At 39.0% G+C, this 18,178-nt stretch overlaps 2 protein-coding genes across 8 annotated transcripts in view; one reads left to right on the top strand and one right to left on the bottom strand.

Moving 5' to 3' along the window:
• Nucleotides 1-18,178, bottom strand: part of LOC103479475 (contactin-associated protein-like 4) — a 154,810-nt gene that overhangs the window by 26,766 nt on the left and 109,866 nt on the right. For 3 of the 7 annotated variants that reach the window (XR_014084278.1, XR_014084280.1, XR_014084281.1), the window contains exons 22-24: nucleotides 12,361-12,579; nucleotides 9,083-9,154; nucleotides 5,199-5,272 (exon numbers count right to left, since the gene is read on the bottom strand). Coding sequence is in view for 1 of the 7 variants with exons in the window: in XM_081598347.1 (XP_081454473.1) it covers nucleotides 7,546-7,745; nucleotides 9,083-9,154; nucleotides 12,361-12,579 (491 nt within the window). In the remaining 6 variants the exon portion in view is untranslated. Of the gene's footprint in view, nucleotides 1-3,783; nucleotides 3,960-5,198; nucleotides 5,273-5,724; nucleotides 7,746-9,082; nucleotides 9,155-12,360; nucleotides 12,580-18,178 lie in introns of those variants that run through there. The other 4 variants (XR_014084279.1, XR_014084283.1, XM_081598347.1 and 1 more) reach the window with 4 other exon arrangements.
• On the top strand, nucleotides 15,219-17,768 carry LOC145547999 (uncharacterized). Its single transcript, XM_081598348.1, has 2 exons — nucleotides 15,219-16,492; nucleotides 16,529-17,768. The coding sequence occupies exons 1-2, from the start codon at nucleotides 15,318-15,320 to the stop codon at nucleotides 16,794-16,796; spliced, it is 1,443 nt and encodes a 480-aa protein (XP_081454474.1). The 5' UTR covers nucleotides 15,219-15,317; the 3' UTR covers nucleotides 16,797-17,768.

Here is an 18,178-nt window from a genome sequence, read left to right as displayed (position 1 = left end):
AAGCAGGAAAGGCGGGGCTGCTGTAATTAAAAGGCCATCCTGTCATACAGGAAGATGCAAGCAGCTGGGTTGTTGCTCATGCACGTCATCCAGAAACATCACTGGTGTAATTTCAATTAAACACCATTGAATGGATGAACAGCCAGCCATCTGAATAGCTATAAGTGGCTTGTTTGGCCCAGGAAGAGATTTCGTCAATCAGCAGTGACTCCCAAAGCTCCAGAGCTGCAATTAACGAGCTGCAGCTGATTCACATGTGATTTTTCTCACAATCAGAAGAATCTGGGCGGCCTATTTAAAGCACCTATTATGCCTCCTTGAACAGATCAGGACAGGACTAAACATGTTCATTACATTTTTTGCATAAAATAATTCTTATTTTCAGCGATTTTATGGAGTCTTGCCACTTTAAATCTAGGCAAGTTGCAAACAGATGCACAATTATACAACCACACATCTTTGAAAAGCAGAAGTAGAGCCTCCTGCACGCCCAAAAAGAATACAGTCTGCAGTTTCTGGATGTTAATTCAACAACAAAACACTTTGTCTTTTCCAGCAGCCATTATGGATGTGTTGTAGATGTTGTAGAGAAGAGGAATTTGAACAGTGATGGTCTCTGGTTTGGGTAGCTGACAGCTATGGGAAATCGTCCCTAATTCATCAAACCTACGCTGCTAGATTAACAACCAGTTTGAGAGAAACTGGGAATTCACACAAGCCCTGTTTAGTCCACTTTAGTCCAACTCTAGTTGGTTTGCCTAGAAAGTTGGGTTAATTTGGTTTGAATGTATATGTGAACGCCAAGCGGACCGGAGACCGCTCCAAAAGCAGGAAGCGAACTGTAACGCAAGGCATTCTGGGTAGATACAACCAAAACAAACATACTAGCCTAGCGCTAGCATTAGAAATGACTCGTGATCTTCAGCAAAAGACAAATTCTACAACCGCTAAAATAGGACTTGTTCAGATTTTGTGAAGAAAAAAGCGCACTCAGTGTCTTCTCCAGAGGTTTTCATGTTGTTTCCTTCTCTAGTTTTTGGTGTAGTGCCCCCACAGGCGAGGAGGGGAACAGCTTTTCCAAAAGGTTTGGTTTGTTTGACACGTCAGCAGCTTAAAATGTAACAAATGTTGCAATTTTGGTTCCAAATTGACTGAATCCACTGAACTATCAGGTGTGAAATCAGCCTGAGAATGACCAACTCTATCAACTAGAGAATGAAGAAAATGGTATGAAACAGTGCGATTTGATTTAGTGATAGACATAAATCATCTATATACATTATAAATGCTACTTTTAAACACACAAATAAAGAACACAATATGTATATGTAGAACATGGTGCAGTTTGCAGAATGTCAGAGGAACAAAGACGCAGCAATAAAGTCTCTTCTTGAACCAACGAGAAACATAAAACTCTGAGTCATGTTTCAGCTGCAGATGAAACATCAGCATTTTCAGAACATTTTCCGCTTCTGTTTGCTGCACTCAACACAAATGAGTCCAAAAATCTGAGTTTATCTGATCGTAATGATATTCCCAGATATGCTTAAGAAGCCAGTTATCGTCCTCGCATCTGGTCTCTGATCTCATCCAGTAAGATTTAGATAAACTGAGTGGGGATTAGTGAATCATCTCGTATCCTCCGGCGTCTGAACATTAAAACAGGCAGAGAGGATAAGTGGCTCTTCACAGAGAATCACTCCGACACCCACTGCTCCTCAACGCGGCGCGCATCTACATATTTCCTCTCATCTCTGGGATGTTAACAGCCGTCAGAAATGTCGGCACTGAAGGATGTGCTTCCTCCCACGGTACGACTGGAAGGAGCACATACTGTAAATGTGAACGCATGTAAATGGGGATCAGACTTAAACGAGTATCAGGTTCATTTAACTAAGTAAACTAAAGAGCTCATTGGTTCAACTGTTGAACTTCATTTCTACGTCTTGTGTTTTTCGTCTGCTGAGCCTAAATAGCTGCTATCAGTGCAAAAAGTGAAACTTTGATGGGAAAAAACTTACAATTCCCGACAGTGGAATATCTTATCTTTTTGTTTTCTTCAATGGTTTCCAAATAAAGAGCTTTTTAGCAATATTTTGTCACTCAAATGTGAGTGAACGCTGACCAGCAAATACGTTTGTAAATACAGTAGATTACAATATTTTATAGATTACAAACTCATTTTCATGAATGCTGTCAAAGGACCGGTTGAGCCAGAATGTGCTGATAAAACTCATTAAATTGTTGGAATATTAATCAAAAGTTCCATCTGAATTTAATAAGTACTACTTAAAACTAAGTAATACTTAATAAACTTCACATTGATCAGGTTCTCCAGGATTTGTGATTATTTCTGTAGTCAAAAATCACTGATTTTGTGATGCTAATTTAGAAATTTTGCCATATTTTTGCTTACATATGGCAGTAAATGTGACTTTTTGTTACTCTTCATAACAATCACGAGCTGTGTTTCGATTGACCATATAACTGCAATTTGACATTTTGGAAATAAATTCACTTAATGGAAACATGTCAATTGGTTTTATGACTGAATCAAAACTGGTTTGTTTTGCTAAATTGCAGTGGGGAAACATTTTTCACATCACACAAGTCGCATGATCAAAAACCGGATGTTACTACTGGCAGAAACTACAAAGAAGATGACAGGAAGTAGCTTGAGGACAATAAGAGTTGTAACGACTTACCGCGTGAGTAAATTTAATCTTTGTGATTTTAATTGCATTTTTTTATTTAGTGGAAATGCACATAAGCTGAGTATTGACAAAATTTTGCGGACATTTGAAACAGAAACTGTTACAGAGTATAACTTGACATCTAGTTAGGCTGAGGCAGTAGAAGAAACACTGCCACCTGCAGGTGGGAGTTAGCATCACTTCGATGCAATAGTGTGGAGTTTTATTGACTTTGCGTAAATTTTTACTTATGTAATTTGACAGTAAACAGATAAAATCTGCTTTTGTTTGATAAGATAATGTTTAAGAACAACTGTTATCTTTTATGAGTCTACAGGGACACATAAAAGGTTATGCCGGGCCAGATTTGGTCCTCAAACCTTGAGTTTGACACATGTGTGATAAATCTTTGGTGGAACTCACAGAGACAGTAAAATATTCTCTCCTTTTAAAAATCAAACTCTGAAAAATACAACAAATCATACCAAATCTGCAGTGGTAAAAACTCAAACTGAGACATGAATTATTCACTTTATGGATTTACCAACTTTTGTCATTAGAGCGCGATTCTCGGCTGGTGGAGTTAAGTCACATTTCCTCATTTTGCATCACGTTTTTTTCCCTTTTTGTACCATGATTGCTTCAGAAAGCCTTTCAGGTCATCTTCCTGTCTCATTTCATCACGAGAGCAAACAAACCACCTGTCAAGATCGAAGTAGATTAGGGGTTCAGAAGCACATTAACCAGCTCTGCATGCAGTCAGCTGTCAGTGTTAAAAGCTTTGCTCTTCAGAGCCATTAGCAGGCCTGAATGTGAAGCTCCCTGCAGGCGCGGAGGGGAAGAAAATCACAACAGAACGAACATCCTGTGCAAGGCGTTCCTAAAAAGCTAAAAAAAAAAGAACTAAGTAAAAAAAAAAAGGAAAACAAACCCTCAGTTATAAGAAAATATCTCTCCAAAAGCCGAAGAAGAGCGGAGAACCCTCAAAACAGATGTGTGTTTTGCTCATTTGCATGATTGGAGAGAGAAGGACTTTGAAGATGCCTTTTGATAACTGGAAAAAAAAAAAACACAGCACAGTAGCAAAAAGTCGCTGGAAGAAAATCACTCATGAAAATGTTTAATTCATGTGCCGACTTCAGTTAGAAGAACTATCTAATGTGTTGGTATTTTATGGAGATTTTCTGGCTGAACGCTCCTTAAAAATGTTTTTTCTTTCAAGATCTCTTCCTCCTCCAGGCCCACTGCTCTTGATCTCACTACTGTCTGTATAAAAAACATCAAGTAAAGAAATTTTTAAAAAGTTTCCAAGGAAAAAAAACTAAAAGCTTTTATTGATATGAACGTGAAAGACGCTGTGATTCATTCATGTTTCAGATCTCACTGTCATCTGCATAAAATGGTAGTTTTGGCAAACAAGGACGACTTACTAGGGTAGAAATAATTAAAAACCACAGGAGTTTGTTTTTTTTATGTGGAAAGTGCTAATTTAGTCCAGAAATAATACACTATATCACCTAATGGGGAAGGTTTTCCCCAACAAAATGGTCTCATTGCTAAGCTAGTGCTAGCTTAAGCTGCAATCTGAAAAGCATTTTCTCTCTTTTATCAAACAAATTTCAATATTAATCTACATTTATCCATGTGTTCCTAATAATATTCTGAACATCTGAGTATAAAACATGGATCTAATTTTGTTATATTAACTGCATATTCCACATATTACTAAACGACGCTATGCTAAAGGGATCCACAATTAGCGATAGCAACAGCCTTTATCTGAAAACATTTATTTCAGATGTAAAAACCATACAGTAAAAATGCAGTAGGCTGTTTAGTTTTTATAAATGTAAATTAAATTTTATATTTACGTTGCAATGCATTCTGGGTAGATGACGTATGCTAGGTGCTACAGAACTAGCTTCATACAAACAGAACAGTAATTATTGCCCAATAAAAGCAATAAAACTTGAATCGAAGCGCGTTCAAAAAGAAAGCAGGAGGAAATGAAGAAGACAACGATCAAATGGAGGAAGTGAAGATATTTGGCCAAAAAATCTGGTGTTTGTGCTGCTTGGAAATGCTAACATAGAAGGTTAGCATTCTATGTTTGCTGCAGTTTTTAACTCAAGCTGTTTACAGTAAAAATCAAAACATTTCCTCAAATATATTAGAATGGTGTGTTAAAATATAAAGATGCTTCATGGTCCCTGTAAAACATAAATTTATTATCTTCCTATTTGTTTTTATTTTGTGTTTGCTACTTCTAATGCTGTTAGCTCCTGCTAATGCTGTTAGCTACAGCTAATATAGTAAACAGTAGATCACAACATAAAATTACAACATATTTAGGCCAAAATGTTCAAGTAGCCATGGATCCCTTTAAAGCTGATTTAGCAAAGTGGTAAAAGGTTTTTGCTCCTTTTCACAAAAATAACATTTTGCGTGTTAAAATATACGTATCTGTTAAAAAGTTTGAATCTGCTCCCTTTGTTTCTTATCTACCTGAGTTTCTGCACCTTGGGTCCTGCTCATCTGGGTCACGCTCAACTCCATGCACTACTTTCTGTTTATAATATCTGGAAAAGAACGAGGAAGTGCATCCATTAGTGATCTGAAAGGTGTGGCAACAAGTAGCAACCAAATCACTACCCTCAGGTTTAACATTAAAACATAAAATATGGAGACAAATGTAAGTGCACTCTGATTGGCTCACAGATCTACAGGTTAAGGTTAAAGGTGAACTGAATGTTTGAGCACCTGAATCATAACAGATCACAGCTTCAATTTTTTGTTAAATTAGTTAAAAAATAAATGGGTGTTCTTTAATATTTTAGGGCTAAAATCCAACATGTAATCAACATTTCCTCTTGTTTTCTATTACAGGAATTAGCATTAGCTTCTTGCTAATGATATTTAGTGTTTTAAATGTTTTCTTTCTTGGATATAATTTGGAAAATAATTTGTGAAATTGTGATATGCACAAAAAAACAAACAAATGATGGATAAAAAAGAGACACCAGACCTCCACTGATCTCCTAGCAACCTCATAATGAGACTTTTATTAAATTAATGTACAGTTTTGATAATAAACATTCATTTTTTTGTGTGTTTTTAAAATCCTCCTTTGGCCTGATAAAAAGAAAGGGAAATATTTCTGTAAGTTGCCTAAAGAAACATGTTTGTTTGAACTTTTGCTCAGATTTTTTTTAGGACAGGTGATTCTTGAAGTACTTTAAATCTTAAAGATATAGTTTGATAGCTGAAGTGGGGTTGCTGAGTCAGTAATGAGCAGTAAGTATCCTACCTGCAGTCAGCCGTCACGTTGTTAAATTCTCATGTGCTAGTAATGTTAGCAGCTATTTGGAACCAAGCTAACGGCTACTCAGAGGGAAGCTAAGAGCTACATTGATTCAAGCTAACGGCTACTCAGAGGGAAGCTAAGAGCTACATTGATTCAAGCTAACGGCTACTCAGAGGGAAGCTAAGAGCTACATCGATTCAAGCTAACGGCTACTCTCAGGTTAACTCAGCAGGTCTTGATGTTTAACTGAATTCTTTTTGCTAAATTCTGTTTAACAACATATTTTTCCCATGTTATAAGTGCAATAATCAATATTAAGGAATTAGCTCCTTTATCTTGCTAAAAAGTTACTTGTTAGTTTTGTCTTATTTTAAGTGTGTTAACATATTCACACTAGAAACTAGATAAAAAAACACTTGGTAAGATTTTCTAAACTTGGATCACGCTAACCGCTGGCTACTGCAGGTAAAATAGTGACTATTCGTAATTACTGCACACAACCCCACATGTCCTCTTAAGATATTTAAAATGGGTTCAAAACATTTGAAGAGTTGACATTGTCATTCCACAAAGCAGCACACACGATAAAAAGGTTTGCATTTGAGCAAACAGCAGCTCAGAACCCGATTAAAGGTAAAAAAAAAATCCCTTTACATACGCAAACATTCATTCTTTTCCTATAGAAAAATGCCATGAGCACGAAGGAGTATTAAGGCCACACTAAGTTAAAATTTAAAAATGAAATTAAAAGGATAAAATCGTAATAATTTGAGAAAAAAGCTGAAATATTTTGAGAATAATGTCAAAATTATTTTTATTCTTCCACTGTGATATAAACAAGGTATGGTAAAACTTTAATAATATAAGAATAAATATATAAAATTAGTTTTTTTATTTAAAATGTTTTCCACTGTGAGATATACAGATTATATAAGTGGAAAAATAATACAAGAATAAAGTTGAAATAATACAAGAATGACAAGTTCATTTTTTAAATTATTTTTGACAGTGTGACATTAAATCAAATAAAGCAAATTAAATCATTTTTGGAGATTAAAGTAATAAAATTACTTTATGTAAAAAAAATACATATAAACAAATTATTTAATACAAAATAATAGGAGAATGAAGTCGAAATACTTGAAGGAATAATATTTCAAGAATGATCTCTTAATGTTATGACTTTATTTTCATATATTTGAGTTTTATGACTCTATTCTGTAACTCTATTTCGTAATGTGGCCCTAAAACTCACGTCAGGAACGTCACAAACACAGTTAAAACAGCCCATAAAACCACCTTTCACCAATGTTCACATTTACATTTTTAATATTTACAGTTGCTTAAACAAGGATTTGAACAACTCGGCTCCATATTTACACAATATACAGTAAAGGTCAAAACTGTGTGCTGTTCCGTGTTTTTACGAGTCCATTTTTGCATCCATTAAAGAGAGTAAGTGGCTCGTAGTGCAGCGTGAAGTCCGGAGGCGCGGTTCTGTCCGCGGCCTCCTCCTGGATGAACACCAGGAGGCGCGTCGGCCTCCGCTCACATGAAAAACTCCCTGGCGTTTTCACCGGAGGCGTTTTTCCGGCCCTCAGTCTGGTTGTTGTAGTGGAAATCTTGGCTCTCGTCCTGTTTGGCCGCCTTGACCTCGCGACTCCGATACGTCTCTTTTCTCCTGTAGAGGAATCTGGCGGTTACGGCGAAGACGGTAACGATCACAAAGATGGCGACCGCTATGACACCTGCGGGGCAGAGAGCATTCGCAAACACAGAGACGGTGTTTGGGTTGTGCAGCCCGGACAGACAGAACCGACAACGTCGGAAATCCTTCATCATTTACGGACGGGAACTTATTGATACCGGTTCCATTATCGATTAGAATCCCTCCGTGAAACAGACATTTGACCATGAAACGTGAAAATCAACGAGCCTCGTCTGAAAATATATTCTCATTTATGAAATATGAATGTAAATGTTAATATGAGACCACAAATAAATTATTAACTTTGCACCTGGAATTCAAGCATTTTCCAGGACTTCAACACCAGTACACCAGTGTAGTTATTTTTTATGTATTTCTCATCTACACTTAAAAAAAGTTTTTTCATACTTCAAACTTGTGACTTAAAGTGATGTTTCAATAGTTTTGCATTTAAAGCAATAAAATATTTCCTTATAATTTTTTTTACCTCTTTTTTATATTTCTTTTACAGCTTAAATAGCTACCAATTTGATTAATTGACTGTCAGAATATCGATAGATTACTTGATTACTAGAATAATTGATGATTTTAAGTATATATGTTTTTTACACAGAATTTTTTCTTATTACAGTTTTTTACTCTTTATATATTTCTATTAGCTTAAGTAGAAAACGGAATGAGTTTTTATTCAATTAATCAATTAATTGTCATAATATCGATAGATGACTTGAGTCCTAGAATAACTGATGATTTGAAGTATTTATGTGTGGAAAAAACTGCAAAAGAAGAAATCTCTCTGAGCGCTGAAACTCCACATCATGAGTATAAATGCACTGTAATCGTTTTTGTGGTCAATTAAACTTTCAAAGAAAGAAAAGAGAGATATGTTGAGGTTAAAGAGAGGGCAGGCAATTATTCTCCAAGCGCATAAAATGTAAAAATCGCCTGAACTCGGCTGATTCTCTGTGAATCCAGCAGTTGGTCCCAGCATGTCGTGGTCAAACCGTCTCTTTTTGCCCTGCAGTCTGTTACTCCAGCTAAACGTAAGTCAGTTCGCTCATTTCTCCAAGTTTATATTAATTGGAATTCCAGAACAAGTCTGAAATCAATTTCTCTCAGTATCTTTGGTTTTAAAGCCCTGAAACATTTGAAGATAACAGAGGAAAAGAAAGAAGCTTCTCCAGTCGGCTCGGCTGTAATTAGTTTTGCGCTCTTTGTGTGCCGAGTGCCAAAGTCGCAAAGATTCAGTCGATTTTAAGCGACTCGATTCTTGCGGTCATGGTTCCAACGGAGGAGGAGAAATGAAATGTATGTCTGATGGAATATTTCTCTCCATCACCGCTGTGGGGAAAGTTTGATAGCTTACGGAGAACCTACCTCCGATTAATGCCGAGTCCGACTTCATGGCGTTCACCAGAGGCTGACCAGAACCAATAGAGCCAGACTGGTCTGCAGCAGAGAGACAGTAAGGAAGAACGAGAGGAAACTAGATTTAGATTATTTTTAAAGAGAATAAGAGCAGGACAGAGAAATGCCAGCAGAAGTGATGACCAGGTTGTGCTACTAAAACTGCAAAATAAAGGACTTAATAAAAAAAACTATCGGCTTATAAGTAACAGTGATTTTAAATACAGTTGAACCCGCCTAGTTGCAATTAAATATTTACAGATTTTCTTGAGGAATTTGACTTTAAATTAGTTACTTTTTTTTATAGAGCGTATTTGATGAAACTCTGGTTCATTTTCCTAAGTCCGGTTCGCTTGGGGAAGTGTGAATACAAATCAAACTCTGGTCCATTTTCCTACTAAGTCCGGTTCGCTTGGGGAGGTGTGAATACAAATCAAACTCTGGTCCATTTTCCTACTGAGTCCGGTTCGCTTGGGGAAGTGTGAATACAAATCAAACTCTGGTCCATTTTCCTACTGAGTCCGGTTCGCTTGGGGAGGTGTGAATACAAATCAAACTCTGGTCCATTTTCCTAAGTCCGGTTCGCTTGGGGAGGTGTGAATACAAATCAAACTCGCTTGGGGAGGTGTGAATACAAATCAAACTCTGGTCCATTTTCCTACTAAGTCCGGTTCACTTGGGGAGGTGTGAATACAAATCAAACTTGCTTGGGGAGGTGTGAATACAAATCAAACTCTGGTCCATTTTCCTAAGTCCGGTTCGCTTGGGGAGGTGTGAATACAAATCAAACTCTGGTCCATTTTCCTAAGTCCGGTTCGCTTGGGGAGGTGTGAATACAAATCAAACTCTGGTCCATTTTCCTACTAAGTCCGGTTCACTTGGGGAGGTGTGAATACAAATCAAACTCTGGTCTGCCTACAAACCTCGCTCTTGGCTCAGTTAAAGTAAACCCTGGTGCGGTTTGAATGAAAATGTGAACGCCAAGCAGACCAGAGACCGCTCCAAAGTCAGGAAATGGACTACAGTGCAGGGCATTTTGGGTAAATAAAACCAAAATAACTGCATTAGCCTAGCGTTAGCCTAGAGGGAGAAATGGCTCATGGTATTTTCCTAAAGACAAAACAGAAATCCTATAACCACTAAAATCTGACGCTACTCCATTTTTGTTTACAGTTTGTGAAGAAGGAAGTTGTGCTCAGTGTCTTGTTCAGAGGTTTTCTGTCATTTCCTTCAGTAGTTCTTGGTGCAGCGCCCCCACAGGCGAGGAGGGGAACAGGTTTTGACACAGCAGCAGCTGAAAATGTAACAAATGTTGCAACGATGGAACTGAGGTGAGAAAACTTCCTAAAATATTAAAACGGAAATGCATCTTATGAAGCTGAGATATTAATATGCTGATATCTGGAAGGTATGAAATAACTTTGGTCTTCTGTTGTTTTCTAAACTGCTCTGTACATAGTCTACATTTCTAGATGTGTATATGAATTACATGTGTATTTATCGTCTGTTTGGGCAGCGACTATTCTATTCAATTCAATTCAGTTCAGTTCAATTCAATTCAATTCAATTCAATTCAATTCAATTCAATTCAATTCAATTCAATTCTACTGCTAAGATGGTTTCCAGTGTGCGTATTAATGACAAATATTGTTGATCGTGACTGATTTGTAAAAGCAGTTGAAAGGATAAAGCACCCAGTGGTTGTAAATATGTTTTATAGTTACTGTGTTTATGTTTACATGCATAATTTTAATCCTGTGCCGATTAAAAAACGTCCTAAATACATTCAAAATACATTCAAATGCGTCTAGATAAAAATCATTCCAAGCCTGAAAATCTCAAACCTTTTGGGATCAGAGCAGAAAAATCTCCAAGAGGACGATGAAAATATTGTCTAAGAAACATTTGTTTTGTTGTTTCCTCAGTAAATATTAATGCATTGCCCATCTGCTGATAACTTAAACACCATCTGTGAATCAAGAGAGCATAAGGCTGGGCAATTATTTCCAGAACAAGGAGAAAGGGCCTGTGCTTGTTTTTGAATCATATTTGCAGCTGCGGCCTGAGGATAAAAACTCTGCACTGAGCTCCGACTGAGGTCCATCTGCTGTTCAACAGAACCCTGTATGCTCAGATCGGTCCGTCATCTAGGATTATTTTTAACATAAACAGAAAGAAAACAATTTAAATGCAGGCATTTGATAAAATGAAACGCTCTGAACATTAAAGTGCATTAAATCAGGCAGGAGGAATCTAATTTATCTTCCTCAGGTTCAACTGGTTTCAACCAGAAAACCTTTAATGTTGCTTGTATGAAACATAAACGGGTCACAATCTAACTTTCTATTGTTTCTCAAAGCAGTTAAGAGGTTTTAAGACACACTTTCCTGATAGAAAATGGCGTGGTCACTTATTAGGACACAGAAAAAGACGGAGTGAGAGTTTTAACTTTTATGTCAAGATTCTCACTGCAGTAAAACTTGAAGAAACTCCCAAAAGTAAATTTCACGAGTTCCTTCTCACTCAGCGAAATAAAAGTTTCTCTGTTCAAAATGTTTGTTTTTCCGCGATCATATAGTAATTGTTTGTAACACAGCTGAAGTCAACAGTCGGACCATACAGATGACGGTGGAGGTTGTTTGTGAGCATAAAGTTTCTCTGGTATGATAATCTTTCCCTCCAGGATTTTGCAATTTATTTGTGATTTTTTGCAATCAGAATGGCGTTACTTTACAAATATTTGCATGAAAATTTGCAATATTTTTTAATCTAAAACCTGCATATAGAAAAAATAGGTGGGAAAAAATAACAAGCAGGGAGATTGGATACACCGTCTTACTTATTCTATTAAGAGCTAAAGTAGCTTGATTTTTCTGACTCTCCACATTGATTACAGACTGTAACTTGACATCAAGTACGGCTGAGGCAGCAGTGTGGTAGAGGAAAGAAATACTGCCACCTGGAGGTGGGAGTTTGCACCACTTAAATCCAATGATATTGACAGTTTTTGCAGAAAATTTACAGTAAACTTACAATTGTGAATTAGCTTGAAAAAATTAGACATGTTGATTTTGCATGAATTTCCATGATGGAGGAACTGGGAAAAGCTGGAGGGACTGGATAATGTTCTGTTTATTAAAGGCTGTGTTGGCTCTGGTGGCCTTTATTTAGCGAGAGAGAGGAGGAAGTCATAAGTATTTTAGGGATTTTAGGTATTTGCAGGTGATAACACTGAGGTCACACTTTACCTGACAGGTGGTGCGTGTTCTCAGCTGAGTAGGGATTGGCTGAAGCCGACGAGCCGCAGTTGGACCGGACCAAAGGTCCGAGGACGACGACTGGGCTGGTGTCCGGGTGGAGCAGAGCCGCTTTCAGAGGGCTGATGGAGTTATACCGAACCACAGAAAGACAGCCGGCGAAGCCGAGCGCGCCGAGCCGAGCCAGGTCCGGATCCAAGGAGTCCGAATCTGAGAAGCAATCAATCAATCAAGTTTATTTGTATAGCACATTTCAGCAACAAGGCAGTTCAAAGTGCTTTAGATGAGTGCCATTGTTAAAAACATCACATATGCTCAAACCAGGTGGGTTTTTAGTGGCTAAAAAAAAAACTACTGAAGTCAGTGTTTCGGCTGAATGCTGATTCTCCATGTTTGGTTCTGGGGATGCAGAACAGAACCAGAACCAGAACCAGAAGACCTGAGAGGTCTGGAAGGTTGCTATAACAACAGCAGATATTTAAGCCGTTCAGAGATTTATAAACTAACATCAGTATTTTAAAGTCTATTGTCTGAGCTACAGGGAGCCATGGTCGGGACTGTAAAACTGGGTGATGTGTTCTGTGTTCCTGGTTTTAGTCAGAACTCAGCAGCAGCATCTGGATCTGATTGATTATTTTAGGTAGACCTGTGAAGACGCTGTTGCAGTAATCAATGCGACTAAAGATAAACACATAGATGAGTTTCTCTAGATCTTTCTGAGACATAAGTCCTCTAATCCTGGAGATGTTCTTCAGGTGATAGAAGACCGACTTTGTGACTGCCTTTATGTGGCTCTGAAGGTTCAGGTCTGAGTCCATCACTACTACCAGATTTCAGCCTGATCTCTAGTTTCTAGTTATAATAACTGAAGCTGTTTGACTCTAGATCGTTCTTCTTTAGGTCCAAAGATAAAAACCTTAGTTTTGTTTCTGTTGATAGAAGGCTGATTTTGTAACCGTCTTTATGTGTCTCAGGACTGGAGGTTCAGGACTGAATGCATCTTTCTTTTTAGACAAAGAATTCAAAAAGGTTGTTTGAAAACCCCTTTGGTCTAGTTAATCACGATACGCACAAACATTCGGCTGTCACTGAAGCTCATTGCTTCGTGTTATTACTCACTTCAGCTCATAAAAACATTCAATCCAGCTGACAAGCTGCCAAATATGCAGCTTTAACGTCTGCATCCATCACTTCATGGGACAAATATCCCCTCTCTGCCTTTATCTGTTAATTTCACCGGCTCCATCCTCTCCATCACTCATCTGAACTCCTCACTGCAGCGTAAACAGCAGCTGCTAAAGTCGACACAAACAGCTGCATCAGATGACTGAGAGCTGACTGTTACCTGAACACATCTGCATGTTGATGAGGAAACATTACAGCCGTCTTTCAGCTGTTGCTCTGCTCGCTACATCACGTCTCCTCCAGCCTCCCTGTGTTCCTTCTGGCTCCATTAGTTAGCCTGATGGATGACGAGGCTGGGGGGAAGCGACGGGAAATCCACTTCGCCGCTGCTTTTTCTGATTCTGATTTGACTTTGTACGCGCTCCGGTTCGACAGAGGGGGTTGTGGGTCACATTTTGACATGAAGGGGGTTAAACCCTGCAGACAGCACTGAGCTGGGAGGAAGGTTACATCAGAGGAGATCAAATTTATACCAGCTGGGGTGACGAAAACCCTCTGCAGGCAGATTATTTACAAAATATCATTAGGTCTGTCACTCGCTACAAATGTGCGCAAACTTTTATCAATATTCAGCTGATGTCTAAAAACACAGTTGCACCATTTCCATTAAAGAGCCAGTACAATGTATTTTCCAGACACATTGTGACAACTACAAAAATCAAATATGACTTAAAATAAATATGACTTCTTTGAAATTGGGCCTCTGACTCTTTAAAAACTCCAGATCATTCTGAAACTCCACCTTCAGAAAGTCATCACTTTAACCCTTTAACAGCATTTTTACCAGCGTTTCATGGAGCAGTAGCTCATATAATGAATTCGGCAGATGTAAAGTTCCACCAGGTGTTTGCTAATTGCTGCTGGCTAGTCTGAAGGAGCAGAGTCGAGAAGCCGCAAGCGACGGGTGCTCTGTTAAGCACCCGTAAGTTTGGAAAATGCAGCTCTGAGGAGGAGGAGCTTTGTCCTCAAAGGCGGGGCTAAGTCCACTGAGGCGTTTTGCCATGGAGATTAAATGATAATGATAATAATTAAAAAACTAGAACATTTCTGAAGAAATTTAAATGGGGCCTGCCAAAGTGTGCCCGTCTGATGCTACAAATTAGCATCAATGCTAAAGTAAGCTGCAATGTACTCAATAGCATGCGGAGAGTCACAAACATGTTCAGTAACATGGATTTTCTCCATTCTGTATGTTAAAATTAGTTTACAAGTTAAAATGAGCCAAATTGCTAACATTAGCCTAAATGCTGTCACTAGCATGTTGTTTTACATTTTCTTCCTCCATTCAGTATACTAAGGGTGACTAATAAATAAGAAAAATAGATAAAAGCTATTTTTAGGGAAAAGGCTGATGCTAATGGGGAGCAGTGAAATGCTAATATTTGTGCTAATGTTAATATACTGCCTTGCTGCACAGTGTATTAACCGACAAAAGAGATGTAACGTCTATCATGAATATAGATTAGCCAAAAACCCTATAAATTACAATGAAATACTGCTACTTTTACTAGCCGCCAGAAGTAAGACCCATAATCGTTTCCCCAGTAAGCCTCTCATGAAGGTGGATAGAATGTTCAGTTCCAATGGTATCAATGACATCAGCATTGATGTCATCACTCTATGATATCACAAGGGAATTTCTCTCTTGAATGTAATCTGGCAGACAGGATTTTCTCTGATCTGCTCCACAGTTCTATCGCGACAGATCACCCTTCAGAGCACGTTCGACGTTCAGAGAAGCAAGAAGTTACTAGAATACAAATATGAAGCAACAACAGATTGTTTGCGAACATGAAGCTTTTCCAGCTAAGCTTTCATGGGTCGACATTGTAGACCTCAACATCGAAGTTGACTACGACGCTGTCATTTTCCCTGTTGAAAATGACAGCCCCATTGAGCCGGAAGTTGAATCAGAGATCCAGGGGGAATCAAGTCCTTCCGGCAACTTTGAGAGTCCAACATCTTTGGAAGTCAAGCAGGAAACAACACCCTCTGCTGGCTTCAGGATCACCCCCTCAATGGAAGACGTGGCAGAGACTAGCCAACACGTCAAAGCTTTGACAAAGCAGATAGACGATCTTAAAACAGAACTGCAGAGAAAGAATTTTGAACTCCATCAGGAAAGAGACAGAAGGATTACATGTCAGGCTGAAGTCAAATCCCAGCAGGAGGAGATTCAAAGACTGCAAAATCTGTTAGAAAAAGAACGTCACCAGCAAGTCAAACGTGAACAAGTTTCTTGCTCTACCAAAGTTACAACTGACAAGAACGTTCTTAAACAGCTGGAATACTTCAAGTGGGAGGCTGTAAAATACGCCTCCCACAATAAAGGTCTGATTGAAGTAATGATGGAAGAATACCGAGTGAGACTCAAATATGAGGAGCAGCTCAAAAGTCACTCTGAGCAAGCTTCCAAATTTAAGGCTCAGGAGGAAATGGTGAAAGCTCTGCAGGGTCAGGTTGCAGACCTGAAGGTGGAGTTAAAACATGCTCTAGAAAACAACCATCCTAGAGTCTCCACCCAACCAGAGGTCCCCCTGCAAAGAGAAGGCTCCCCACAAACAGAGGAGACCAAGGATAGACAGACCTCCAATCAACCAGGGAGGTCCGAAGAAAGACAGACCTCCAATCAACCAGGGAAGTCTGAGGAAAGATGGGCCTCCAATCAACCAGGGAGGTCCGAAGAAAGACAGACCTCCAATCAACCAGGGAGGTCCGAGGAAATATGGTCTGAGGAAAGATGGACCTCCAATCAACCAGGGAGGTCCGAAGAAAGACGGACCTCCAATCAACCAGGGAGGTCCGAGGAAATATGGTCCGAGGAAAGATGGACCTCCAATCAACCAGGGAGGTCCGAAGAAAGACGGACCTCCAATCAACCAGGGAGGTCCGAGGAAATATGGTCCGAGGAAAGATGGACCTCCAATCAACCAGGGAGGTCCGAAGAAAGATGGACCTCCAATCATCCAGGGAGGTCCGAAGAAAGACAGACCTTGAATCAACGAGGGGTCTCCATGCATAGCCTGGCTCAACCTTTGCACCGACCCAAGCTCAGGTTGCAAACAGAGGAGTCCACGGAAAGCCAAACCTCCGCACAAACATGGAGGTCAGAGGAAAGACAGACATCCATGCAATCAACCTCCACTGGTTGCATGGAGGGTCTTCATGTTGGCGTTGGCAGGAAGGCCAAGAAGCTAAGCCCGGCTCGGCCTTTAAAGCGACCCACACCCAGTTGGCACTAACCTAGGTCATTATCCAAGCCCAGGTTTTGCTAACACTTTGCATTATGAAAATTTGAGGCTTTGCACAAATATGGCAAAGCCTCAAACTGTTTAACATCCATCATCATCATTTTAACTGTTTAACAAGTTCCTTATTCATCCATCATCTAACATACTTATGTACATTAGATGATGGATTAATATTTGTTAAACAGTTGACAATAAAATACGAAACAGAGAATTTGTGAAAATTCATTTGGCTCTGCTACTGTCCAGAAACAACCAATCAGAATCAAAAGACAAACTTTTGGTTCTGATTGGTTTCTAATGTGTTGAATGTGTCTCAGCATATTCAACACATTAGACTACTAGTGTACTGCCGCTATGCAATTGGCAGAAAAACAACCTAACATTATATCATCATTATTTATAGAATGATTTAGAAAATCTTCACATCTTACCTCTAAACATTACCCCTGACCCAAAGTAATGAATCCATCATATTAGGACAACACTTTGGTCCTAATATGGTGGACCTAATATAACACTGGACATATAATGGTGCGTTCACACCAAACACATTTTGACCATCAGGCGCATCTGGTTTACATTCAAACTCTATGCGGAGGCGCGTCGAGGGCGGTTGTGGTGCTCTTCGAGCGTCTAGCGCGGCGCCATTTGAACCGTTCGAAGCGTTTGACACGTCCAGCGCATCCAATACTTTACATAGACTTTGAATATAAAGCAGACTTGCCTGACGCTCAAAACGTGTTTGGTGTGAATGCACCATTAGAATGTTTAGTTCCTATCAGTGGTGCAAAAAGTGGGTATGCATCGCATGCAACACATAGAGGCGCAGCACCAGAGGGGGCGTCAAAACCCCGTCTGGGGGGGGGGGCGCCGATTTATGTTTTCGCATCCACCTGAATAATGTGTAGTTGCGCCACTGGTTCCTATGGTAACAATGACATAATCAGTGATGACATCACTCTTTGATGCATCAAATGATGCATCAAAGAGTTTGATGTGTTTGATGCATCAAATGATGCATCAAACACAGACCTGTGTTTTTTCGACTGTTTTTTCAGACCTGTTCCTTATAAGTTATCTTGTAGGTTCCTGTAACTTTTAGGTTATGAATCTTCTACAGGAGCATTAAAATTATTTGAAGGCACAGAATCAGCCTAGTAGGTTCACATTCTCAGGTGAGACACTCACCTGGTATAAAGGTAATTTTTCGGTACTGGAATTGCACCGAGGATAAATTACTTTAATCAAAGCATGTCATGAATATACGTGCATATATTCCATCTTAAGTTTCCATCTTAAGTACACAGCATAATAGTTTTTTGTTGCTTTTTCCATCACTAGATGTTATAACCTAAACATCACTATTCAGAGAT

Source organism: Poecilia reticulata, chromosome 17, assembly GCF_904066995.2.
Source record: "Poecilia reticulata chromosome 17, P_reticulata-male-v2, whole genome shotgun sequence".
NCBI lineage: Eukaryota > Metazoa > Chordata > Actinopteri > Cyprinodontiformes > Poeciliidae > Poecilia > Poecilia reticulata.
Note: the sequence above shows the minus strand (reverse complement) of the source record. Positions and strands in the feature narration are given on the sequence as shown.

Excerpts from the sequence above, each read along its gene's own strand:
- LOC145547999 (XM_081598348.1), top strand. The coding sequence starts at position 15,318 with ATGAAGCAACAACAGATTGTTTGCGAACATGAAGCTTTTCCAGCTAAG. Across the intron at positions 16,493-16,528 it reads ACCTCCAATCAACCAGGGAG|GTCCGAAGAAAGACAGACCT; the intron begins GTCCGAAGAAAG and ends TCATCCAGGGAG.